The following is a 27,111-nucleotide window of genomic DNA, read 5'->3' as shown; positions in this document are numbered from 1 at the left end:
AAGTAAATAAGTGAGCCTTGGGTCATATTTTGTATAAATAATATTTGTTTTATACGATACTGACTCATTTCTCAAGCTGAATACACACACTTGGTTAAAAACAATATGAGTTTTGTAGAGAAATGTAAAAGTCAAAATTAGGCTGAACTTTGTAAAGTATAGACAGGTCCAAAATGCCTATGGATAGAGTTAGAAAATTTTATCCCAGATCAGTTTACTGATTTAAGAAAACTTCGTATATCATTTACAGTCAATTAAAATATTATTTCAGATAACTTTAAGTATTTTGATCTTCTGTACATATTTTCTTCTTTATTTCATCTTGATGAAACATTATAGTATAATTATCTATAAAATAAAACCCCTCTTTTGGCACCATACATTATTCGTTCGTTGAAATACTGGAACACTCTAATGAGCATGTGTCTTGGATTTACCTATAAGTAGCTCGCAAATGTACAGGTTGTAAACAAACTCTTGTTTCCAGTAGTTCATAGAAAGAATACTTCTCTGTACAGCCAAAATGCAATATCAAACACAAATTGAGAAACATGATTTCCGAAATACCTATTATTTCAGGCAAATAGAAATTCTAGCTATCGCAAAAGGGATGACTCAGTGGAAATAAAATCCATCAAATATACCCTTTTCCCATATTTTGTATTCAACCCTCAAAAATCAGTGAAATAAATTCCATACAACACACCCAAAAAACTTTTTCAGCAAAAATTAATTGTAAATTATTGTTTACTAAAAATAACAGCATATCGAACTTTCCGATATAAAATTATAAATATCTGCCTCGAATGCCTCATTTATTTGTGACAAATTCCCCCTTTTTATCAACAATCTGACACTGCGGGCGTACTCTGGACAAGTAACAACGAACAAACAAACTGTGAAAGGCTACACTTGTTTTATTATAAATTATGTATTATACTGGTTACGAATAACAAATATGGCTGATACAAACTTACAAAAAACAACTTTCCAAATATTACTATAAAATCACAATCAAGGAAAACGCCCATATGCAACTGAAATATAGCTTCCTCGCCGTGAAGGACATTGACTTGTTTCTGCTCGAATTTATAAAAATCCGTTTAAGATTAAGAGAATTCGATGTGTGCCGTGGAAGCTACCTATTAACTTATTAAAAGTTTTGAATTCAATTTGTTAAAATGCCCTGTTTGGGATCATCTTCCTGAATAATCACAAGATTTTGATGAAATTAATTATATCACCTCTATAGAAACCCCGAGTTGTATTCTGGCGAACTATAAGTTTCAATATCTTCCTCCCCCTTCAATCCCCCCTCTTTCCCAGGCATCACACTAATATAATCTATATAAGTAGCCATGTGCCCAGCATTGTGACGTATACGTTGCATGGGACACACAACGAACACAACACGGTGTGTCGACTGAGGCGCAATAAATGTCAGAAATGTCTCAAAGATCTGAATCAACCACACTTACACTGGCAACTTGAACATTAGAAAGGGCTACCCTGCCCGGGGGTAGGAATGAAAACCACTAAAGTCACACAAAAAATACAACTCTTTTGTTTCTGATATCATAATTAATAATATTCGTTTCATAATTGTAGTGTGAAACCTAGAGATCAGGGAAGTACGGTTTTGGAGTTTTGCTGAAGCGCCCCCAACGTGCTTTTATAGCGCTCGTGGAAACAACCATTTCCTTGCTGCTAATCTATCGATTTTCTAGTTTATGTTTAACTACTAGCAAACACTTCACAGTCTGTAACTTGAAAAATACCTAAAATTTAAATTATAGATTGCGTATCTGACATTAAATAAAACTGATTATGTGAGGTACTGTTTAAAAAGAACGTCACAAATAACGTACCACCCTTTGGTTGAAATGGTTTCGTCAGGGTTGTTCCAAGATGGCGTCCTACGAGTGGTGAGTGACACACCTCCTGGATTTGTCTTTGTTTCTTTTGAAATGCTATTATATAAGACTCGTTTAATGCTCATATTTTAACCATGTTATTACTATTCCATGTATGTAGTAAGTACCTGATCGGCCATCGTAAACTTAAATGAAAATGACCAAGTGCTGCCACTGTGAATGTAGTCGGTGACATGACTTGGAAATCGTGGAATTCGATACCGTACCCCTAACAAGTTGCCCCACTCTGGGACACGGTTAGAATTATTATGATTACATAAATATTGTATTATTGTAGACATAATTAGCTCGGATCTTCTGTGCTATGAAATTCAGTTTTTAGCAAAACTATTGTGATAGTAACAACGGTATATCATCAACAATCGAATTTTATTTACTTTTTAAAATTCTACTTACTAACTTGTTATATTTTATTTTTGTGTATTGATTAATTTTACTATTGCTATGTACTGAAAAATGTGTATTTCTAAAGATGCAATAAACAATTATTATTGTATTATCGAATTCATGTTTCTAACCTCGCTACAATTGTGTACTCCCGGTAGTGTGACGTGAAGATAGTAGGCGTATGATAACATTATGAATACACCAGTGTCTGTCCATCATAGTCCATGGATACACCAACACATCTTTGATTGTGTGAATCATTTAATTTACAAACTATTACTATGACAATATGATAATATTAAGATAATTGTATTTTCTTGTAGGCATGCCTGTGCTCGTAAATATGAACAGGAGAAGAGGGAGATACCAAAAGAATATGTTTTGGATCATCCATTGAAGTCAAAGATGGTATTAAAGTAGTACTGAGTAAAATGTTGCTATTCATTTAACAAGGAAACTTCACTTCAAGTAATGAGTAGAGAGTAAATGTGTGACAGCCAATAAAACATTTAAATAAATCATAATAAAAGATTATAACCACATGTTACAAATATCATTACTTGTTTTGTTTGCAGATTGTTGTCACTGAAAGTAAAATTAAGAAAACTGGAAAGCAGGGAAGTGTATCGGATACGATAGCGATGGATCCTTTATCATCGGCTCTTGAGGGATGTGATCCATTGTCTGAAATGGCAGCTTCAGTACATCAAGATCCCTTGTCACAGGCTGCTGCTGAATTAGCCATGTCTAAAGTAATTAATCATTTATCACACATTCATTGCTTGGAAAAAGTTGTGCGAGACTTCTTGTTTATAGAGCACCACACTGGTCTTTAAGCCCTGTTGTATATGGTATCGGTAAAAGTGAATGAATGAGTGAATAATAAAAAAACAAATAAACATTACTAAACATATCAGGATTGGGTGAATTGGCACAACATGAGAATATTTGGCATCGTAACTTCATTATAACAGCAATACAAATATTCATTCCGATGTGTTTTTTCACTTTTATTTAAGACACAAACTGATTCTAAGCCTAAGAAATCTGTTGGTGTTCTTGGTGATGACTTTGAACCATGGTCTGCCAAGAAAGCTGGTATTCTTAGTCAATATACTACGTCAGAAAAGCTCTCTATTACAACGGTAGGAATTATTATGATTTATATTTAAAAACATGACTTGTTCAAAATGCTATGCTTGACATCAAAACATTTTACTCATCTGATTTAAATAATTTCATTTATGACTTCTCTCTTTCAATTAATGCTCTGTTTGCATTTATAGAGTTTTCTGTCGGCTGCTGACAAGGAGAAAGGTAAGTGACCTTTGTCTTTGTTGTTCACCTTTAACCTGCTGCCCCTTTCTACGCTACTGGTGTCTAATCTGCAGGTAGTTTAATATTCCAATACACATATACCGGTAATCAGTATTTGAACTGATCAGTATTTACTGTAATTGTATCTGTAACAGTTTTACATATCACAAAAACACCAGTATCACTAGCAAACTCACCATGTTACTTTGCTTTTACCTTTTTGTCAGAATTAGAAATTATGATATAATGTCATTTGTAATTGATGCTATCACCTCTGGCGACTGTGATGTTTTTCTTAGTGACTATCATTCAGTACATTGCTATGAGCATTGTTGCTGGATGCAGCGAGAGCGCTAAATACTACTGATAAATATGACCAATCAGAGATCGGTAACAGAAATAGGCTGCCTATCAGTTTCAGGGCACCAACTTTATTACTGTTTGATTGTGTTCTTGTTTTGGAGTTTTCACAAACTCAATAGTGTAGTTTTTTGTATTGTTCCAAACTTTAGTCAGTTGACAATAAACTTTGTTTGACGAGTTACGTACTACGAGACATTGCGTTATCCATAAGTCTACAAATTGAACCTGCTCGGCGACGCCTGAAAAAATACAGCTCAGTCGTCAAGCCACAAGTGTGTTGTCATGATTACTAAATATTTCTAAAAATAGAACTGACACCACCATAGGACGTTGTTCAGTGTGTAAAACAGATTCAATTTGAGCAGGTGACATAACAATGTTCAGCTCCAACTGTGTTATGTATCACGACTTTTCAGTCATTTGTTATGAATTCTAATTTAATTTAATTGACTACTTGTACAATGACAATGTAAAGTTATTACAATGCCACAACTGTTGCTGCTATTCTAATTTTTGCTCGTTTTGCTTTTTTTTAACTCATTGTTCCAAATCAAATGACCTCATGCATATTATGAGGTGATGATATAACTCAAACCAATGCTATTCATTAGTTTGTGACTTCATATGTAGTTATGATGCATCCCAGCACAACTACAATCATCTCCACAATAGTCATATTTCATGCAAATTTTAGGTTGTATAATTTGTACAGGGTGTCTTAAGATGGTAAATACAGATACCTAGAATTTATTCACTTTGCAATAAATTGTACTCCTGGGCAATACAAGGATATTAACCTAAAAATGATGGTTGTATTAATAATAGATAATGGCCATTTTGGTGGTATTATAACGCTTTTACTTTAGGTTTGTATGGCAGAGATGCCATATCTCAAATTGTAGGCTTGTGATATAGGATGAAAAAGTCCTATATTATGAATAATGGAGTACCTTTTGTTTTTCTGAATTATTTCAATAATAATAATGGATTTTAGCAAGTGTCAGAAAATGCAATTTTGCAACATTGTATTCTATGAAATTATTCTAAAAATAGCGATTTTTGAAAAATATTAGGACAAGTTTCTCAAAATATGTCACTGTAAAAGAATGCCATGGAACAATAGCTTCATGCACATAATAAACCACTGAACATTGTGGTGCGATTTTTTATGACCAACTTTCTCAAAAATTATGAGTAGGGATCTCTATCTTAAGATAGAGTTTATAACAATTATATGGTGCTCATCAAAACAAATCTTGTCTTTTGATAATGCCTGAAGTGTGAAAAATATTTCACAAAAAACAAACATTTTTTTTTAGCTTCCCTCAGGAAAATTTAACCTGAGTGAATTGTTTATGTATAATCAATCTTAACAGGACAGCAAATTGCTCGCTTTCAATCGCTCTTAAAAGGAAAGGTCTGTAAAAAGTTACATTTATATCCGATATTTTTATCTGTTAAAAACATATTTAATATATGAATTTACTTGACAGTTGTAGTGAAAACACAAGTAGCACAGAGTACAATGTCTGATAAAGTGAAGCATAGACTGGAACAGTTGGATGACTTTGAAGAGGTTTGTTCTAAAATTATTTAAAATTCTCTCTAAAGAAAACTTTACATTAGATTAATGTTGTTAATGGTAATGACCTGAGGTAAATCTTACGACAGTGTTGATGTTTTACTGAATCATTTTATTTTGTATTTGTGGTATCTGCTGAAGTTCAATAAAACATAATCTTATTTTAGTGCTTCACATTACAGAACCCTATTTCATTCAGTATACTCTATGAGGGCGCTACTTCTTAAGTTTTACTGCTGTTTTACTGTTTTTAGGGTTCAGTAAAAGAAATGTTAAACTTGAGTCAACAAGAATATGTACACAGAATTGATGAATTAAACCAAGCATTGGTGTTGGCATGGGAACAAGATCAAAGAGTCAAGACATTGAAAATTGCCATACAGGTAAATTAAGTGTATTTTTATGCTTCCAGAAATGTTCAGTTATTCTTGGTTTGTGAAAGCATGTAGGTTCATCTTTCATGAATTTAATAATAGTTGCTATTTCCTTTTATTTTTTCACCAAAGATTTAATTTTAAAGTAACTTTTCATTAACTTCTGGATTTGTTGGATTTTAGTAGTTACTTTGTATCAATTGGTCCACTTAAGGTAGAGATGCAGTTTATTTGGCTTGCTTTTTAATTAAGTAATTAGACAATGAAGATGGTATTATATATCCAGCATGTTATATATTTTCTGAAAGCTTATTATACAAACTTTGTAAAACTTTATTTTAAATATCCAGAATGCGTTTTTGATTTTGGGTCAAAAATATGCTTTTTTGGACAAAAGTGGTTTAAAAAAAATTAGCTCAAAAACTTCAAGTCCGTTTGTGGGTAAAGTTACATCACTGGATACCTTGGTATACTACTAATTCAAATGCGTCCACTCATCTCTCTAACGGCTTTCAAAGTCGCACAGCATGACCTCAAAGTTCACTCTTTTCTATTTTTGCATAAATTATATATCCATGTTACCGGTAATTGTGGACTTGTTATTTTTGTTCCACTCGCCGTAATAAACTGTCCAGACGCATTTTGAAGGGGGAACACCTTGTCAATAATGTGTGAAAATTTCGAGGCAAATGGTCAAAGCGTCTATCAGCTATTTTAATTTAAAACCCAAGAATTCACCAAAAATAGAAGACGAGAAAAAGGCTAATTTGCATATTTGCGCGTTAAACCGGGAATTACTGCTTTGTCATACTTTGTCATACTTTCTAGACTATTGAAATTGAAAGTTAACGTATAGACATAGACATTTTATGTAAAATTGTTGGACCAGAACTGCTCTTGAATATATAAATCAGAAACACGTCATTCATACCAGTGTTTTGATGGGGTCGGTAAAAACACGTGTCAATGCCCAGTAAACATGACGTCATCTCATGAATTATTAAACAGGGGGCGGTCCTAGGAAGGTGACTTTTTATCATGACCAAAACATTATGGCTTCTCTTCGATGTATTTTCAATAAAAAATCTACGAGTATTTCAGAGCCAATGGTTTACCGTGAAGAGTACAAAGTGGGATATTAAATTAATTTTCCTTGATGATTTTTATGTAGTATTTAGAACAAACTCCAGGAAGCGAACGCACAATAATGAATAATCGCGTAATCCTAGAATCGAAACGCGAGGCACAGAAGTTTTGTTCAGCGTTTCCAATCCCATTTTCCCACTGCGACATATTTGTTAAAAGAAATATTTGAATTCTGTTCGTTTTTTAAGGAGGCAATTTTTTATTTTTTCCGATTTTGGTAACACCTTATTCAGGGATTTTCTAAGACAGTCGCAGACAATCAGCGCACGGATGTACGTACTAGTACAAAACATGCTGTTGTACTACCGGCGACGGTCGCTGCAAGGAGAGAGCTCCAGCTCCTAACGTAAAAGTTTTAAAATTTCGACCGGTTTTAAATAATTTGTGTTGGAAATCTGACATGACATGAGTGCAAAATTAAGGTGCATTTTCGAGCGGTCGAATTTTTTCTGAATATAAATCAGCAAATGAAAAAATAGGAGTGCTAAACAGTGTGCTCGTTAGTTTAAAAAAAATGGAATGTCCGTCAAATTGACGTAAACTTCCCCATTTTTCACGGAAAAAGCAAAGGTCGTGGCCGAGTTGCAGGCTAAAAAACTCAAAAATCAAAACAAAATCATCAATCAGTAAGTATTATGACAAGGAAAACAAAACATCAGAAGCGGTCAGCGCGTCAAAAGAGTTGTTAATGTATCAAGTTACCTCTCTCTGTGATTTATTTTTCATTGAAATTATTTGCTTGTTTTCAATTAATTTTAGCGTACCTCTGCAATTTATTTTAGCATTGTCAGTTGTTTGCTTGATTGAATTAAACGGAGTTCGTCCGGTTGCAAACAAAGCTGTCTCGCACCACCTAGCACCTAGCATTGGACAAAAGATACACGAAAGTTTGTATTTCCCCGACCCAGTGCAATATATCCGGTTAGAATCAAAGCTCACACGTCCCTTATTTGAGGGACCAGATTCTGCCGTAAATTCGGAATGGGATTTAGAAAAAAATAAAATAGGACTTTTAAGGTGTATTTTGGCGTCATTTTCGAACATTTCAATCATTCCTGATGCCTAATATAGAGTCTAAGTTTTACCGTAGTCATTGACTATTCAAGAGTATGAGGTTTATTGTGACTAGCGTGAATGGGTAAGCTTTGTTTCGACAATGAGCTGTTATCACTGTAAACAATGTTAAATTATTCTTCACATGCTCAGTTTATTTTTTGAGAATAATTATTTAAAAATAAAATCTCTCAGTCAATCAGAAACTCGGATTCACGCCTTCAGGGAAAGTCACGTTTGGACGCTCACATCGATTTTGTTTTTCGTTTTGCAGGCTGATGCCTTCAGTGTAGCTTTTGCCTCTTCCGACATAGAAATCATCTGAATCTTCTTTCTACCTCTCTTTCTTTTCACACCATGCATAATGTAATGATAAAAATTAGGAAAAAACGCTGAGGAAATATATTGTTTGGTTTGCTAGCGAGCGATAACTGATTCGAGAATAATTGCACATGCGCGTGAATTGAATGAACTATGATCCGTACAATCTCGATATGCATATTGTCAATCAAAGATCCTGTTATTTGCTTACTCATGCAAATTAGGCAATTGGACATAAACATTGCCACGTGTGAGTGTTTTTTATTTTTAACCAGAAAATAAACAGCAATTTTAATGGTGTTCCAATAAGAATTCATTGGTCAAATTTTCACAGAATGTTCTTTAGATAAAAATCTATATAAAAAACAAAAAAAACTATTTTTGATTGAAATTCACAAATAAACTGCATCTCTACCTTAAACAGTTATTCTTTGCTTTTGAGCAAAACTATTGACTTAGTAGAAAAAGTAACATCATTCATAATCAATATCAATGTCTTTTCAGTGTGCCAAGTTGCTTGCTGACACTTCAGTGATACAGTTTTATCCAAGTAAATTTGTACTAATTACAGACATATTGGATACCTTTGGTGAGTATTTCAAATCTCTCAGTATATTGAGAGAAATAAATCGGTTTAGAAACATTTCTAATTTGGTTTATGTTAATAAATGTTTTGCTTTCAACATTGAATATGTCAAATATTTTCGGCAAATAATTAATAAATGAATTTCCCAACCAGTTGTCATTACAGAGTGGGTGACCATTATAATTTAAAAAAATAAAATGTGGTGACACTGCATGGGCTATTCCTACATCAACATATTTAAATTTAGATCAATCCTGGGTATTTTTATTTTGCTCAGGTTTGTTTTCTATATTGTGCTTGTTTTGTGTGATTGCAGGTCACTTGGTATATGAACGTATTCATCAGAAGTCAACGTACTTCCCACCAGGGAGTAGAACTGCCACAACACTGCCCAAACATTTTACACCAGATCAAGTACCTGACTCTGCCAAAGAGACATGTAGGAATTGGTTCTTCAAAATAGCTTCTATCAGAGAACTCATACCAAGATTGTATCCTTGTAAAGATATGATTACAATTTTTAATGGAAATTAAAATTGGACTTGATGTGTTGCACATTAATTGGTTAGCTTGTATACTCAGTATCAGTGAGATTGTAGGTTTGACTTCCTGTGGGGTTGGTTATCTACTCAGCAGTACATACTGCCTTCTTGCAAGGTTCATGGTAGATGTGAGAATGGCATCCAGTTGAATAGGGTTGTAAAGTCATTTTTTATTGAATGATATTATCAACTTCTTGAAAATTACATAATTGCTTTGATAGTTTTGTCATATATTATCAAACCCAGATACAATCTGGTCAAATTTCATTCATTCATTTGTACCTCAGTAATATGTACATGTATATACGGTGATTATCTTGACACATTAACCCTTATCCTGACAGCCCCATGTACTTTAAATTAAATTGACCAGATAAGGGTTAACTGACGATGTATACAGTACTGTAAAATACTTCATTTGTGCTTGGAAATAATTTTCGCTATTTTTGCTGAAGGAATTGTTCAGTGAAAATAAATTCCAGCGAATATACCATTTTTCCTATATTTTACATTCAACTTTTTAAAAATCAGTGAAAATAAATTCCATACAAAACACCCAAAAAGTCTTTTCAGCGAAAATTAATTCCAACTAAAATGAAGTATTTTACAGTCTCTACTAATTCAGATTCAGTCCACAATTTGTTTTCTTAACATTAAATAAGATATGTAGAAGCTGCCATTCTCAAATGTTACAGTTATCTGACAACTGGGTGAGTGTCAATTTTCAATGCTTTATTGTCATATTGCAAATCATTTAATTTTCATTGCTACAAATTTTGATTTGATAATTTTACATCATTTGATATGATATGTTGTAAGGATCATAATAACAAAATTTTGTTATTTTTCCTGACATGAAAATTCTCATATAAAGCGGTGTATACCTACCAGTGTCATAGTATACTGTGATTCACTTAACTTTTGTTGCTAGAAATTGTTCACGTTTTGATAATTTGATGGCAAAATTTTACAATAATCCTTGCTAAAAAATTTCTGATTCAAAGTTTACTGAATTTGTTTCTTGCAAAATAAAATCATTTTACAGTATGACCGTTTATCATTGATGTACCCTGGGTACCTGGCTACCCAAACACTGTTTCCATGGTTACCCACTTTCTACTATTGTCTTGATTGGCTGCTAATTTTTGTACATACCCATGAAAATTTATTGCAACTTTGAAGAATTGGGCAGTCACACTTTATTGCTGAACTACTGTCATTCATAGTTTGAAAAATTAGCATATTCAAATTAGCAACGTCCTATATTTTTTAGCCAATCACAGACGCCAACTGACTGTAGAAATGTGTACTCTATATTTGAGACCATTGTAATGCTATACAATTAGATCATGCGATATGCAGTACCAAGAAACACTATGATGTATTGTTATATTTATGAATATAAATATAACAATACATGTCAGAATGTTCATGTAATATATAACCTACAATGGTAGTATTACCCAGTTATGTTTCAATGGTCTGCATCACTCAAATACACAATGATACTTATATGATATTTCCATGTGAAATGTTTTCTTCAAAGAGAGTACTCCCAAGCCTTATTGAGACTTGCAAACCAAATGCGTGGGATTGGTGATCCACTTGTTGCAATCTATGCCAGAACATATCTGTGTAGAGTAAGTTGTCTTTAAATTAAATATACATCATCAATCATTGATTTGTAACTGTATAATGAATTAATGAAACATTTTACTGAAAATCATAGACAGGGTGCTGCACTCACTCTTGTAAATTTTGTTACCTAGAGTGAACACTTCTTTCAACTTGGGTCTTTGAAAAGTGGAGTCACACTCCTTTTGCAACATTTGTAGCCTGGTAATTACAGTGCTTGAGACCAGGAGTCACATTCACTTTTGTGAAATGTGTGGCTATAGTCATCATTTCACAGAAGTCTTTGAAACAGGGAATCAAACTCACTCTTGAAAGTGCACATATTTCTAGAATGATTAAATTCTTTTAATTTAACCATTGACTGATTTTATAGCATTCAAATTTATTTTGTTATTTTCAAGGTGCTATTCAGGAGTTAGGTAGTTTGTGTAATTTGGTCACATAATGAATACTTTATTTGTAACTCAGTCATGTTGTCTGTTTGCAGGTTGGTATGAGTGTAGCCCCAGAATCTAAGGAACACTTGATAAATAATTTCTATGATTTTTTGTCAACTTATTCACAGGTAAGTTTCATTATACTACATCTTGTCTTTAAAATGAATTAAAAATAAAATGTAGATCTGATATTTGCCTTCCAAGGCTGTTTGTTATGGTAATCTCACACCTGTATTATTGTAAGATTGTCAAACTTGGTACAAAATCAAGACATGATGCTATAGTTATGTCTGTCAATTTAGTTTTTGATCAGATCAGATATGGCTGACTGGCAACCATTTACATGTGAAATAGGGGTAAATCTTAATACTCAAATGTATCCACAACTGCAACTTTCAATAAAACTTGGTACCATGACAATACATATTGGTTTGCAACTGAATGTTAGTGACTCAATATTTTTTCGAGTTCTGATTCAAAATGACAGATTGGTGGTCATTTTGTTTTTTTCACTTAGTGACTCAATATGATTTCAAAATGTCAAGGCACATCCTTACTTTCTTAATACTACATGTATGCCATTTGTAATTGACTTGTTTAATCATTATTATATAGAATTGAACAATTACAACTAAAGGCATCACATCATATTCTTTGGCTTCTGTCAATACAACAAAATCTAGTTTTTTTAAAAATTAATTAGCACTATATATGAAGGTTTCAAAATGAAATTACTAATTTATATCAGTTTTTGAAAACAAAATGTCCAGAATAGTTGGGTCATAGTTACTATGAATATACTGACTAATACTCACGTTTTTACTTACAGTTACAAGGAGACAGTGTGCAGAATTTATTAGCTGTTCAAAGATTAGATATGTCTACATATTTATTGCTGTATTCACCAGCATTAGATTGGTTATTACAATGTATAGCCTACAAAGTGTCAGATGTGAGTACTAATAGATTGCTTATTCAGACAATAATGAGTCTCCACAGTGCTATATCGGATGAGAAGAAGGGTGTATTGCATAACGTGTGAAGTGAACGAATTATCATGTCTAGACCCTTCTCCAATCCAATATAATGCTATGGGGGACCACTATATACATGTACATGCTGGACAGAAAATGGAAATAAAGTCTAATCAAAAGTTGATTATTTGGCACCTCTATGTTAACGAAGTGGCTATAAACACCACGGCAGTGCATATAACAAATCTATTCAATCAAATGAATTTCAATGAGCAACGTACTACTTGGATTTGTCATTTAAACCTCCAAACCCTGTAGTGCATTATGACACATGGTGCATTACATTGTGTATGGTCATTTTGTGACAGTATCTAACAATTCTCTATTTTTGGCAAAGATTTTTGTAATTTTTGGTGAAAAATGCTGTTTTCAGCTTCATTTTGAAAACTACCAGCTCAATTGCTTTGATACTAGGTATCAAATTGAGCTGGCAGTTTTCAAGTAGTCTTATGGGTGTGAGTTGCTCGACTTGGCTACCACAATGTTCTTGTAGGACAGCGGAGCTATTTCGACTGTCAGATCGCTTGTTTACACCACTGCGGTACGAATAGTGAATTCATTTCTTTTAATTTCACCACTGTTATTTACACCACTGTTATTTACACCACTGTTATTTACACCACTGTTATTTACACCACTGTAGTGCAAATAAAGAATTCATTTCTGTTATTTACACCACTGTTATTTACACCACTGTTATTTACACCACTGTTATTTACACCACTGTAGTGCAAATAAAGAATTCATTTCTGTTATTTACACCACTGTTATTTACACCACTGTGGTGCAAATAAGGAATTCATTTTTGTTATTTACACCACTGTTATTTACACCACTGTTATTTACACCACTGTTATTTACACCACTGTTATTTACACCACTGTTATTTACACCACTGTGGTGCAAATAAGGAATTCATTTTTGTTATTTACACCACTGTTATTTACACCACTGTTATTTACACCACTGTTATTTACACCACTGTTATTTACACCACTGTTATTTACACCACTGTTATTTACACCACTGTTATTTACACCACTGTTATTTACACCACTGTAGTGCAAATAAAGAATTCATTTCTGTTATTTACACCACTGTTATTTACACCACTGTGGTGCAAATAAGGAATTCATTTTTGTTATTTACACCACTGTTATTTACACCACTGTTATTTACACCACTGTTATTTACACCACTGTTATTTACACCACTGTTATTTACACCACTGTTATTTACACCACTGTTATTTACACCACTGTTATTTACACCACTGTTATTTACACCACTGTTATTTACACCGCTGTGGTGCAAATAGGGAATTCATTTCTGTTATTTACACCACTGTTATTTACATCACTGTTATTTACACCACTGTTATTTACACCACTGTTATTTACACCACTGTTATTTACACCACTGTTATTTACACCACTGTTATTTACACCACTGTTATTTACACCGCTGTGGTGCAAATAGGGAATTCATTTCTGTTATTTACACCACTGTTATTTACACCACTGTTATTTACACCACTGTTATTTACACCACTGTTATTTACACCACTGTTATTTACACCACTGTTATTTACACCGCTGTGGTGCAAATAGGGAATTCATTTCTGTTATTTACACCACTGTTATTTACACCACTGTTATTTACACCACTGTTATTTACACCACTGTTATTTACACCACTGTTATTTACACCACTGTTATTTACACCACTGTTATTTACAAGTTTTAACATGTTTTTTTTTATTTTACCATAGACTACACTGACAGAGATTTTATCCAAATGTAAGAAACAGTGCAACAGGTAAATACTTCACTGAGAGGCATTGACAGTTATGTACAGAAACAGAACCATGGCCACTTTTAACATAACCACAGTCATGTGACAAGTCCATTAATAGTCTTTCTGTAAAGTCGCACTTCATGTACCATTGATAACTTTTCCCAGATTTTATAATTTCAAAACAATTATGATATTACTAACAAGAAAGCTCTGATATTATTATTATTATTATTATTATTATTATTATTATAGTATTATTAGTTCCTTTTCAAACAAATTCTGAAAATGGGAACTCACATTTGACCCTGTGCGTCCATGAGCCTGTATCAAATGTATCTAAGCCATGTATCTAAAAGTTAAAATTTAATCAAAATACAGCATTTCTGCAATTCATTGTACATAGAGAGATTGAAAATTAATATACCTAAATACACATCATTGGTCATGTATGGATTACTTTGCTGGGATGTTGAAAACTGTGTTTTCCAGACACTTGGTATGGCTATTATTCAAAGTTCAATAAAAAGAAAATTTGGTGCAAAATAGTAGAAAAAAAAAAGGTATCTGTCATCACCATTAGAGTACAAATTTATTTCAGTCTTTGAGTTGTTTTATTACAGTTTATAATTTTTTTTTACATTTTGCTTTAATTTCTGCCTTCATTGATTACAGTTCTGGTGATCGGTGAGTCAATTAGAATTGATTTTTGGAATCATAACTGAAATTTACTGTCTGTAACCTCTTTGTCTTTGTAACCATGTTTGTGCGAGTTTCAATCAAATTGTTATAATCTGTTTATTTTGAATTCTTATTTTCAGTATATTCTTGTGATTTTGTGGAATGTTCATTCAGTTGTTGTCATGGATATGCAAGAGTACAAAACTATAAAGACACACAGACAATCTATATTGAAATTTGCATTTTTTGTTGATTATTTATAGTTATTTTGTAATAACTGAGAATTTTCAATCAAAGTTGGACAGGTTTGTCCATTCAAACATCCCATATCAAAGAATGTGTACTTCCCTGACATGGATGGCATGGCTTGTACCTTCCACTAGACACACAGACATTTAGTAGAAGTACAAATGTTAATGGATTGATTGGGAATTATCTCCAGTAGAAAATGAAAAACATTAGTATGTAATTTTTAAAAAGTGCACTAATTATATTTTATGTACACGCATGAAAGCGATGACAGTGGAGACCAAGTCAATGGTAAATGTAGTCAAATGACTAAAGTGACATAAACTTCTTTGTTGATACAACTCACTTCTGTTGATACCTGCAAATATTGGAGAGAAAAAAGTGGCAATAAAAATATTGGATATTGGTGAATACATAACATGCTGGTTGCCATAGCGATTTGCATTAGTCAGGACCAGCTTTGCCTAAATTTGGTAGGACCTGGAGCTTTCAGATTTTCATTGGCAGTTTGTCCCTTTAGTAATAGGTTAATTTCCAAAACTCCTCTCGTACATTTGACTGTGTTATGGTAAATCTGGTAAATTTCAATGTGCCAATACTTTATAATAATGTTAATGTTTTTCAGTGCATTGCTGTTAAATTCTATCATGTCAGCATTTAAACCTGATTATATCGCAAGCAGAGCTATGAATTTTATAGAAATGATAAAAGATTGTGAAGAATCAGGTTTTCCAAAGGTGAGACTACAATTAATTTGTCATAGCGACTATGAATGATGTCCTAGATTGTGGTGTTTCAAAATTAGACTGATTTAATTCAAATCTGGCACGATCTTTGCTAGATTATCATTCTTAAGTCTATCATGTTTGTATAAAACTTTATATGTATGATTATGGTTCTGTGTTGTAGATTGAACACTGTCCCTTTAATTCATACCTTCGGATGATTTGGCACCACTGTGATGTCATACACAGTGTATAGGTTTCACCATGATGATATTGTTTCAATGTCTGTTATCCATCGATGAAAAATGTTTTGATCAATATTCAAAATTACGACAATGCAATTTAACAGTTGCCGATTTGATGACATTCCTTACACCAAACTACGTCAATTGACATATCTTTTGTTGCTATGGCAAAGCTGTATTTTAGGTCTCATACAAATATCTAGCCATAAAATACATTATTTGATCAATTTTAAATTTTGTTGATATTGTGATTGATTCCAGCATAATTTATACAAATCTATGGGTGTTAATCTGGTTATGGCTGATCCACCTCAAGATCAAAGATTAAATGTCTTAAATGAAGTTTGGAAAGTTGTTATGAAACTTAAAAACCCTGCGGTAAGTTTGCATACATGACTCTCAGTAGACACCCATGGCTGTCTTACATCTTGCATATCTCCAATATGATTTATAACCTAGTTATGCAAAAAGGTTACTTATACATGATTTTTATTGTAGGATTATATAAGTTGTGCTGAAGTTTGGATAGAATATCCCTGTACACATTTCACTGTAAGTAATCTATACTGGTGTTCTGTGCAATGTTTGCTGCATTAACCACCACCAGTTTCTACTTTTCATCACAAATTAGTTCCATTTATCGTCTACACTTTCTTCAGAAGATAGGGACAAAATGTAGTCAATTTTTTTTGATTAAAAACTGAAAATTGACTGAAATTTTGTCTGTTGGCTCCAAAAGGGTTCATTTCCAGAAATATTGAAAAATATAAGGAAAAAAGAACAGAAAAATTTGGGTAAAAAAGTCTGGTGGTGAAAAAGTTGAGCAATTTTACTCTGTTGTAAGTCAGATTGCTTTCGTAACATTTCCATTCGTGGTAACTTGCGATTTGTTAATTTACTGTTTACAGCTTATTTTGAATCATTTTTATGTGCATAAAAGTGATTATCTCAGATTTTTGTAGATTATTTAATTTAAATTTTAAGGGGTACACTTCATTGGTGGTGTAGTGAAAGAAATTTCAATTATCATTCCAAATCATTAATAATCTGTGAAATCATTTGTTGCTATAGAAACGTGAAGTCAACACAATACTGGGTGATATAATAAAACATATGTCACCTGACAGAGCTTTTGAAGACTATTACGGACAGCTACAGTCTATTATTGCTAAAGTTTTATCTCGTTTCAATAACTTTTCAGAAGTCTTCTCCATGGTAAGTCATAATAACATTTTTTAGATATCGCAAGTACTTCATAAATTGGGAGTACCGGTAAGCCCTATCCTATTGTGAAGTTGTATGTTTGGAGCTAATACAATGTGTCATTATTTTAAAATGTTTGAAATATTATAATCCCATGACTGCTGCTTTTATAGCTCTATTCCACCAGTGTTCTGTGACAAAGTAGGCATGCAAATATTGGCCACACAAACACATGGTGTTCTGGTGTAGAGTTCCACTAAAGGCTTAAATATCTAAAAAAAGTCTTAACTTGGCTTTACCCTATTTAACACCTTAAGCAATATGATATATTATTATACATCTATCACCGTGGTGAATTCCAAATATAGAATGATTACGTGCGTAAGCGTCCTCTAATAATGATTGCCATCGGAGTTTGACCAGTCTCCACACAAAGAAGTTCGCTGATTCTGTTCTAAACTTTTTGGATTTCATCATTCCCATGATTATCCTTGAAAGGAAAAGATATATAATAATAAGGTTATTACGAGAATACCTCAAAATATGCACTCAGACAGTACGCCGTGCAGCGGAGGTCGGTGTACTGTCTTTGGCATACTTTGAGGTATTCTCGTAATAACCTCATAATACATGTATATGATTGTGATATAATTGTTTGATGAGGTCTTGAAACAGTCTGAACTGTAATTTCAGCTACTCACAATTTTAGATCTTCACATGCATTTTGAACCCAATTTTATTGTTGACTGTGTATTACTGTAATATTAATTAATTTCCAGTAAGTCATTTTTTTACCACTTTAAAAAAAATCTTGCATTGAATTTTTCTTGTAAATCTAGTTCTTGACTCTGATTGGTCACAGCTGATCACATGCTTACAATCTCTAATTTGCATTCTTTTTTTTAGGACAAGTTTCTGCCATTTATTGATATGTTTCAAAAAGAATCTATCAAAGTTGAAGTGTGTAAAACAATAATGGAATCATTTTCTAAGTAAGTACTTTAAAGTGTGCATATGTGCAGTTTTCTGATTTAATAAAATATCTATTATACCAAACCTCAACACCCTTGCATCTCTAACAAAATTCTGGGTCATCTCTAACTTAAAGCTGAGGCTTCTCCAACATATCACTGGGACATATCTCCAACATAACCCTGGGATATATCTCCAACATAATCCTGGGGCATCTCCAACATAACCCTGGGATATATCTCCAACATAATCCTGGGACATCTCCAACATAACCCTGGGACATATCTCCAACATATCACTGGGACATATCTCCAACATAACCCTGGGATATATCTCCAACATAATCCTGGGGCATCTCCAACATAACCCTGGGATATATCTCCAACATAACCCTGGGATATATCTCCAACATAATCCTGGGACATCTCCAACATAACCCTGGGACATATCTCCAACATATCACTGGGACATATCTCCAACATAACCCTGGGATATATCTCCAACATAATCCTGGGGCATCTCCAACATAACCCTGGGACATATCTCCAACATAATCCTGGGACATCTCCAACATAACCCTGGGACATATCTCCAACATAACCCTGGGACATATCTCCAACATATCACTGGGACATATCTCCAACATAACCCTGGGACATATCTCCAACATAATCCTGGGACATCTCCAACGTAATCCTGGGACATCTCCAACATAACACTGGGGCATCTCCAACGTAATCGTGGGGCATCTCCAACATAACACTGGGGCATCTCCAACGTAATCGTGGGGCATCTCCAACATAACACTGGGGCATCTCCAACATAATCCTGGTACATCTCCAACATAACACTGGGGCATCTCCAACATAATCCTGGTACATCTCCAACATAACACTGGGGCATCTCCAACGTAATTGTGGGGCATCTCCAATATAGCCCTGGGGCATCTCCAACATAATCCTGGGGCATCTCCAACATAATCCTGGGGCATCTCTAACATAATCCTGAGGCATCTCCAACATAATCCTGGGGCATCTCCAACGTAATCGTGGGGCATCTCCAACATAACCCTGAGGCATCTCCATAATAACATCTCTAATGCAGTATGTATTTGTATGTAGATCACAGATAGAATCAACCAATGATCCAGTTATTATCAACGCATTGATGTTTATCTGTAAAACTATGCATGATTCTGTCAAGTGAGTATAAACTTGTGCACAACTCTCATTCTTCAATCAACAAATGATATAAAATTATTTTCAGTATTTTTGTTGAGGTTAATTCAAGCTTTTAATTTTTAATTCAATATTTCTTATAGGATAATAAGTATGTCCCCAATTCCTTGTGAAATATGGTACATGTATATGAAATGGACACCATTCACAGAGATTGAGATTTGTATTTATTATACATGATACCCTTAGATTAATTGCTTCAATGAATTTGTTGAGTGTTCAACCAAATTTGAAATACTGTAGTTCAAGCGTCAATTTTTTGTGAATCCACACGTATCTGAACATGTGTTAAAAATTTATTTTGAACATTTTAAATTGGAAGCAAAAATGTTCGCAGACAATAGTTTTTGAAATTTGAATCTTTATAAAATATTTCATGCATTTTCTTGCATTCCATTATTTGTCACATTGTAATCCCAAAACTTCAATCAGCAGAGTAACTAGTACTTTTATCTCAAGGTGTTTTTTATGTTCTTTGTCTTAGTGCTCTTACGGTAGAAGATGAGAAGCGAATTATTGGCAATTTGATATGTGACTTTATAAGAAAGGTTTGTACATTAAGTCTTTCATAATAGTGTCATTGCTAGGTGATTACTACCACTGATTTACCGGTATGTTTTTTTAGATATTGTCAAAACGAGATAAATATAGTCTAGTCTAATCTAGTGTAGTGTAGTGTAGTGTAGTGTAGTGTAGTGTAGTGTAGTGTAGTGTAGTGTAGTGTAGTGTAGTGTAGTGTAGTGTAGTGTAGTGTAGTGTAGTGTAGTGTAGTGTAGTGTAGTGTGTAGTGTAGTGTGTAGTGTAGTGTAGTGTAGATTTTGTTGTTGTGTAGTGTAGCATAATTTATTTTACCTGAAATTAATTTTTATGTAGTGTAGTGTAGCGTAGCGTAGCGTAGCCTAACGTAGCAAGCCAAGCATAGTGTAGTGTAACCAAATTGATTGCAGATTTATCAAATTTCTGTTGCATTTCATGTTGCATCAGCATTGTCATTATTACCATGATGTCTTTGATTGTGTTCTTTCAGGTGTCATTTGGTAGAGATTTTGAACAACAGTTAAGTTTTTATGTGGAATCCAGAGCATCATTCTCGTACCTAGAAACAGTACTTGTACAACTAGTACATGTAAGTTTATCATCAAATTAACAACATAATATACGGAACAAGACAATATTGGTAACAGTCCATTGATTTTGACAAATTGTATATGTATGTCACCGATATTTTGCAGTTACCTCATCACAAACAGAGCCTCTACTATTTTAATCACATGACTGCACATTTAGACATACTTACTATTGACAAATCGTTTACACCTTAACGCCACTGTCTGTGGTTGAGTGCGTGGAAGTCAGCTAGTAAAAACAGCATTGTTTTAACAATAATCTGCAACTTTCTTGTGTTAACCTTTCTTTGTATATAGCATACAACCAAAACATGCAGTTTTAACTGGCATTAAATAAGTATAAATTTTCATTTCTGTTTTCAAAGTCAGCCATGACCATGGACTTTGAAAATATAATAAAACCATGAACCAAACACCAAACTAGAATGAAATTTGAAAAGCTACCATTTAAAATTATTATAATCCATGGCAACTGACAAAGCTATGAGTCGAATTGAAAATTCTTTGTTACTATGAATGTGTTCGTTTGTACTCAACTACCAGTACTTGGTAATTACAAACTTCCCTCTGTAAGGAATTTATCAAAATATATATCTCACAGTATATTGGATTATAGAACAACTTTCAAAAACTTATTATAGAATGAAATTTCACTCACACAAACAAATAGAAACAGGTTATGAATGAATAAATGAATGGCATTGGTTTATCAAACTTGTGATTAAAAAAAACAAAAGGAAATAACAGAATGGGATAATCTATTGAGGGCATAGTACAATACATGATGTTACATCTCAGAATTCTAACTTCATTTATGTATGTATGTAATCATTCACAGAGCGTCAACTGCCTTGCAACTGACACAAGAAATATAGTGCATGGTAACCATACTCGGAAAACAGCTGCATTTGTTAGGGTAAGTCTTGTATATTCATTCCAACTTTTCCTGTGCAATATAAGGCAAACAAGGCGCTAATAAATGTTTGTTGTGTGCTTAGCTCTCTTTCACATGGTGAATTGTTATTAATTCTTGTATTGTACTTAAATCCTAATCCACGAGCTCTGCTAATTCATGTATACTAGTATTTGAAAATATGGTGGCTCGGATGGATTGGTAGAAAATCTGTTTTAACCTCACTCTGTCTCAATGAAAAGCTTTTTAGTGTGTTAATAAATAAATGTAAATAATACTTTCATTCCTTGTTTTGATTAAATCAACCTTATTGGATTGGGTAGTAAACTTTCTCTAATGTACATATATTAAGCAGTTTTATTAATTAATTCATATTTAATTAATATTACTAATATAATATTTTTTACTAAAATTACATTGTAGGCATGTTCAGCATATTGTTTTATCACTATTCCATCTGTTAGCAGTATCTTTTCTAAGCTTCAGTTGTATTTACTGTCTGGTCAAGTTACAATGATGAACCAAGCATTATCACAAGGTAAACACCTAATTTGAAAATATTACAATTCAATAATGGCTGATTGATGGCCGTTCTAATGTTAGAAATACATGTATTTACTCATATCTTATATTGAATAAAGTAGAATAGAAAATTGTATTATTGTCATCAGTAAAAATAAATTTGTTTAAGTACTTTTTTTTTATAAGTATTGTTTGTGTTTGTATACTTTAAGTGCTATTTATGATCAATCTTTTATTCTTACTAGGTGATTCGTTTTTCAAGGCAGCCATCAGTCTGATAAATGATGTACCAAAAACTATTTATTTAGATTACAAGATGAGATCAACTGAACCATTATTATTGGAATTTATCAATAATTTCCTTTCCACATTGTTAATAGTTCCTGTAAGTACTAATTTGATGACCCTGGAGGGACATGATGTCCACTCAGGAAATTGCTCACAATTAGGTGCAAGTCAGACATTAGAAATTATACTAGAATGGTAAATATTATGTGATATACATACTTCATCTTAGGTACTCGGTAGTGGGAAATCACATGACCATTCCCAATGTAACTACGGTATTGTACTAATTATTTTCATCATTCGTTGGTCAGGATCACCCAGATCACGGTGCGTTGTATCTGATTCGAGGTCTACTAAATGTTGTACAAGATTACCCCTGGGAAGAAAATGGTGACACAAAAATTAAGTTATTTCTGAATGTCCTCAATCTTTTATCAGCTGCGAGTCAAGAACACTATATTTATCATGTGGATAAAGGTATACTGATTGAGCAAGTATTGTTGTTGTAAGAGTTATTAATGTTCTCTCTGAGATTGATATTTGATATTTATTAACTCATACCAATCTTCTGGAGGAGGTTAAAGGTTACAAAAGAAAATTACGAATAAAAATTACTGTAAAATACTTTATTTTTGCTTGGAACTAATTTTCGCTATATTCGCTGAAGGAATGATTCAGTGAAAATAAAATCCAACGAATATATTTTTTTCCTATATTTTACATATGAAATACCAAAAAAGTCTTTTCGGCGAAAATTAATCCCAGCTAAAATGAAGTATTTTACAGTAATCAAATTACATGTACAATGGTTAAGAGTATAAAGAACAACCAATAGCAGACTAAATGGAATTAGTAACAGAAAATAAAAAAATGAAATACTCACAAAATACTATAAGCTGAATCTATAAAAAACACAATTAATGAACACATAATAATAGATATTACATATACAAAATTCAATTCAATTGACAAGCTATAGATGAACTCATTACCTTGCATGTAGATAATATTTTTGTAACAACAACTACCTGAAAATATGCAGTTGGGGCATCATAGCCCTTTTGTGAATGTTTGGGGCCATGCTTTAGTACATGCAGCTAACATGTAAATTCCAGTCTGCGTTGGGTTTTTATCACTATCACAGGTTTATTTTTTACTTTCAGTGGATTCAAATGATGCTCTGTATGGAAGTGATAGGAAGTTTTTAACAGAGATTTCTAATATCAGTACTATGGTGATAGAAGGTGTATTGGATCATTGTAAGAATCTAAACACACCTGATGTGAGTCATCATTTACTACATATATGATACTGTAAAGTAATTTATTTTAGCTGGAATTTTTTGGTGTTTCTTATGGAATTTATTTTCACCGATTTTTGACGAGTTGAATGTAAAATATACCGGTAAGAAAAAAAGCATATTCGCTGGATTTTATTTTCACTGAATCATCCCTTCAGCAAAAAAGCGAAAATTAGTTCCAAGTGAAAATAAAGTATTTTACAGTATATGCATTGAAACATGAGCAGGATTGATTCTGTACACCATCGTTCTTGTCTGCAGATTAGATATGTCATTTCTGAATTCGTAAACTTCCTAAGTATGACTCGGATTGATACCGTATGTTGAGTAAGATGTGGTTGCTTGTGTTTATTAGTTCTAAATTTTTTGGTTGGTTTTTTGAGAGGGTGTCTCATAAGGTTGGCTGTGTATCATCAGCATACCATTAAATACTTCAATTTCATTGGTCAGGGAATATTCTGACAAAATTCTGTATTACTTTCATGATATTTAATCAAGAAAACTCATTCTAATTTTTCAAAACACTCGGGACAACTATTTTACAGTTTAGTGCAAATGCTTAAATTATTGAGCAAACTACTTCTAACATGTTGATAGATAACATATTTGTGTATTTAGTTGGCATAGTTAACACACATACATTTATTCTACAGGGTTTGCGGAGACAGTCATATCTGTCATTAGATTTATTCAATCGTATCATTGGACATGGAGATTTGAATAACTCAAAGATGGCAAGTCTGGCACACAATTTGTGGACGTTATCTCAAAAGCATGGTTATGCTGAAACCAAAAATATGGTGAGTATTATGGAATTATCTTGATTTACTGAGGTATTATGGCAGTGTTATAGTTGGATTTGTGCACAACTTGCTCTGTGATCTCAACAAGTTTTTTCCTCGTTTGTGCAATGTTATACATTAACAGAGGATGTGGGAAAATGTGTGCAATAATGTGTTTATGCAGTTTTGCATAAGGGTGTATGGAAGAAAAAATAAAAGATGCGTGTAATGGCAGGAGTCAGAGATAGTTATGTAATTTTTTACATAACTATTGATATTGAATATTAAGCTCCTAATGAAAATACAAAAATACTGCACAGTTTCTCAGTTCTTGTTTTCTTGTCCCATTTACAGGTGAGAACAATGGATTATGTAAAAAAGAAAGCTGCTGTTTCAGATACTCAGTGTTATGATGAATTGCTGCAGAAAATGCCGCTGCAAACAAGAACTTGAATCACAGTTTGACTTACCAATATTATGAAGATGAACATTGCACGAAATTTTGAAATTATCTGAAGCACAAACAAATATTTATACATTTTAATAGTTTTTTATAAGCTTTTCGTGTAGCACACACATATCCTGTTGTCTACATGTGCACAAACCATATATTTAACAACGTTTACATTGTATTGATGCAGGTCTTAATTTTTCTGTAAATCTGTGCATAATAAGTAGCTTATTTGCATATCTCACTCATGTCTCACTATAGATTTATAAAATATACATTCCTTCTTTTCATCTGGATTTCCTTCTGATTCATTATTCTGCTGATATTTACTGAGAGAAAGACTGTTAGAATGCTGTCTTACTGTTACAAGTAATGAAATGTTCAAAACGTCACATGTTTGTACATCTTTACATGATTTCTTCTTTCCCAATTATTTTTGCCTTTACTGATTACAATTGTTTATTCTATTTATGAGCCCTGTGATTGTTTGTCTGCAAGTTGGATTGATTGCCAACTTTTTTTGTTATGTAAATGTCATGGCCTGTGCTCTGTTACTCGCATATTTTTCTTGAAAATGCAATTGTTCTTTCACTGGCATGACACTGCCTCGAGTCCCAACACTTTCATAGGCATGACAATGTTATTTTTTTTAATATTAATAAAATTTGTGTTATGAATTTACTCGAGATTATGAACAAAAATATACCACATGCTGGAGTATCTAGTAGTTTAGATATTCAAATTAGATTCTAGAAATATATCAGGTTTCACGTAGGTGTGAATTGGTTTTATATAAAATATCTATAAATGTTTATAATTTCAAATGGCGATTGAAAACAACAATCACAATCATTAGGAGATAAATACTGCCCATATAGAACTCTGCAGCGGTAATTTATCCTTTAATCTCACCTTTTCAGGTAAATAAAGGTATTACTACTTGTAATGAACTTGATCATTTAAATTTATTTCAACAAACAAAACAATGAAACAAATTTCAAAAAGTTCAAGCATTCAAACAAATTTGATTGGTTTCTAAAGAAAGCATCTTCCTTTGAAAACAAATTCATGCCTTCATTATATGTATCAACATTTATAAATAAAATATTTGCAAGAAACTTTTTCCTATTTGCTCTGATTCTTGTTATGAGTTATCGGTAGAAAATTACGCATTGAAGTAAGTATGAATAAACATTGGCGTGATTGTTTAGACATTGGGAAAGGCAGTTCTATAGAGTGTGTAACTGCTTCCTTGATTGTCTATGTGAATACAAAGTGGTTAAGTAATGTTTTCAGTGAAGCACACGTTTTGGGAAATCTTATTTTGGTGGAGGGAGATTGTATTACCATAACAACTGGGGGTTTCACCATTGCCGCTTTGTTGAGCCTGATCTCTGGGAAATGTTTCACAGATGAAGAGATTATTCTTGCCTCTGAATAGTGCATGAATTTGACTTTAATTAAATATCCGCCCATTTTGCTTGGCAATTTAAGTATGACACAGATATAGTCAACTATAACTTTGACCTCCTAAGCTCACTGGTACATGTCATAAACTCCAAGTCCACGGGTTTTATTACAATGTTTCTAAACAACTGATTTATCTGGGAAGACATATTCAGCCCATTGTAGTTTAGCTCAGCAGATGGTGTTTAGTGACTGTTATACAAGTCTTACTGGTATTTTAGTTTAGCTCTACTCAATCAATCACCCGACATAAATTCTTCAGTATTTATATATAAATCTATATACTAATACACCTGGTGTCACGTTTTGAGGTCCATATACTAATATTTCGCCAGTGTATTTATGATGTACTCAATCATTTTGCATCACCTATCATTACCTCCTGAGGTCCATATACTGATATTCGATCAGATTTATCTGATTAGATTAATCTGTGCAGATAA

General features: G+C 32.9%; 1 protein-coding gene across 1 annotated transcript; it reads left to right on the top strand.

Moving 5' to 3' along the window:
* The first annotated feature begins 1,884 nt into the window (after positions 1 to 1,884).
* On the top strand, positions 1,885 to 26,319 carry LOC100378124 (VPS35 endosomal protein-sorting factor-like). The gene is made up of 29 exons (XM_006819142.3): positions 1,885 to 1,925; positions 2,645 to 2,729; positions 2,897 to 3,073; positions 3,341 to 3,466; positions 3,608 to 3,638; positions 5,495 to 5,577; positions 5,838 to 5,966; positions 8,982 to 9,066; positions 9,380 to 9,554; positions 10,268 to 10,315; positions 11,152 to 11,245; positions 11,728 to 11,805; positions 12,507 to 12,629; positions 14,483 to 14,529; positions 16,061 to 16,172; positions 16,667 to 16,783; positions 16,904 to 16,957; positions 17,477 to 17,620; positions 18,515 to 18,600; positions 19,702 to 19,782; positions 20,303 to 20,366; positions 20,846 to 20,944; positions 21,784 to 21,861; positions 22,282 to 22,396; positions 22,626 to 22,765; positions 22,980 to 23,145; positions 23,832 to 23,950; positions 24,622 to 24,768; positions 25,105 to 26,319. The coding sequence occupies exons 1-29, from the start codon at positions 1,909 to 1,911 to the stop codon at positions 25,201 to 25,203; spliced, it is 2,919 nt and encodes a 972-aa protein (XP_006819205.2). The 5' UTR covers positions 1,885 to 1,908; the 3' UTR covers positions 25,204 to 26,319.
* The last annotated feature ends 792 nt before the right edge of the window (positions 26,320 to 27,111 follow it).

Source organism: Saccoglossus kowalevskii, chromosome 8 (assembly GCF_978046115.1).
Source record: "Saccoglossus kowalevskii chromosome 8, keSacKowa6.1, whole genome shotgun sequence".
Classification (NCBI taxonomy): Eukaryota; Metazoa; Hemichordata; class Enteropneusta; family Harrimaniidae; genus Saccoglossus; species Saccoglossus kowalevskii.
The sequence above is the reverse complement of the archived record's forward strand: the minus strand, read 5'-3'. Positions and strand labels throughout refer to the sequence as shown.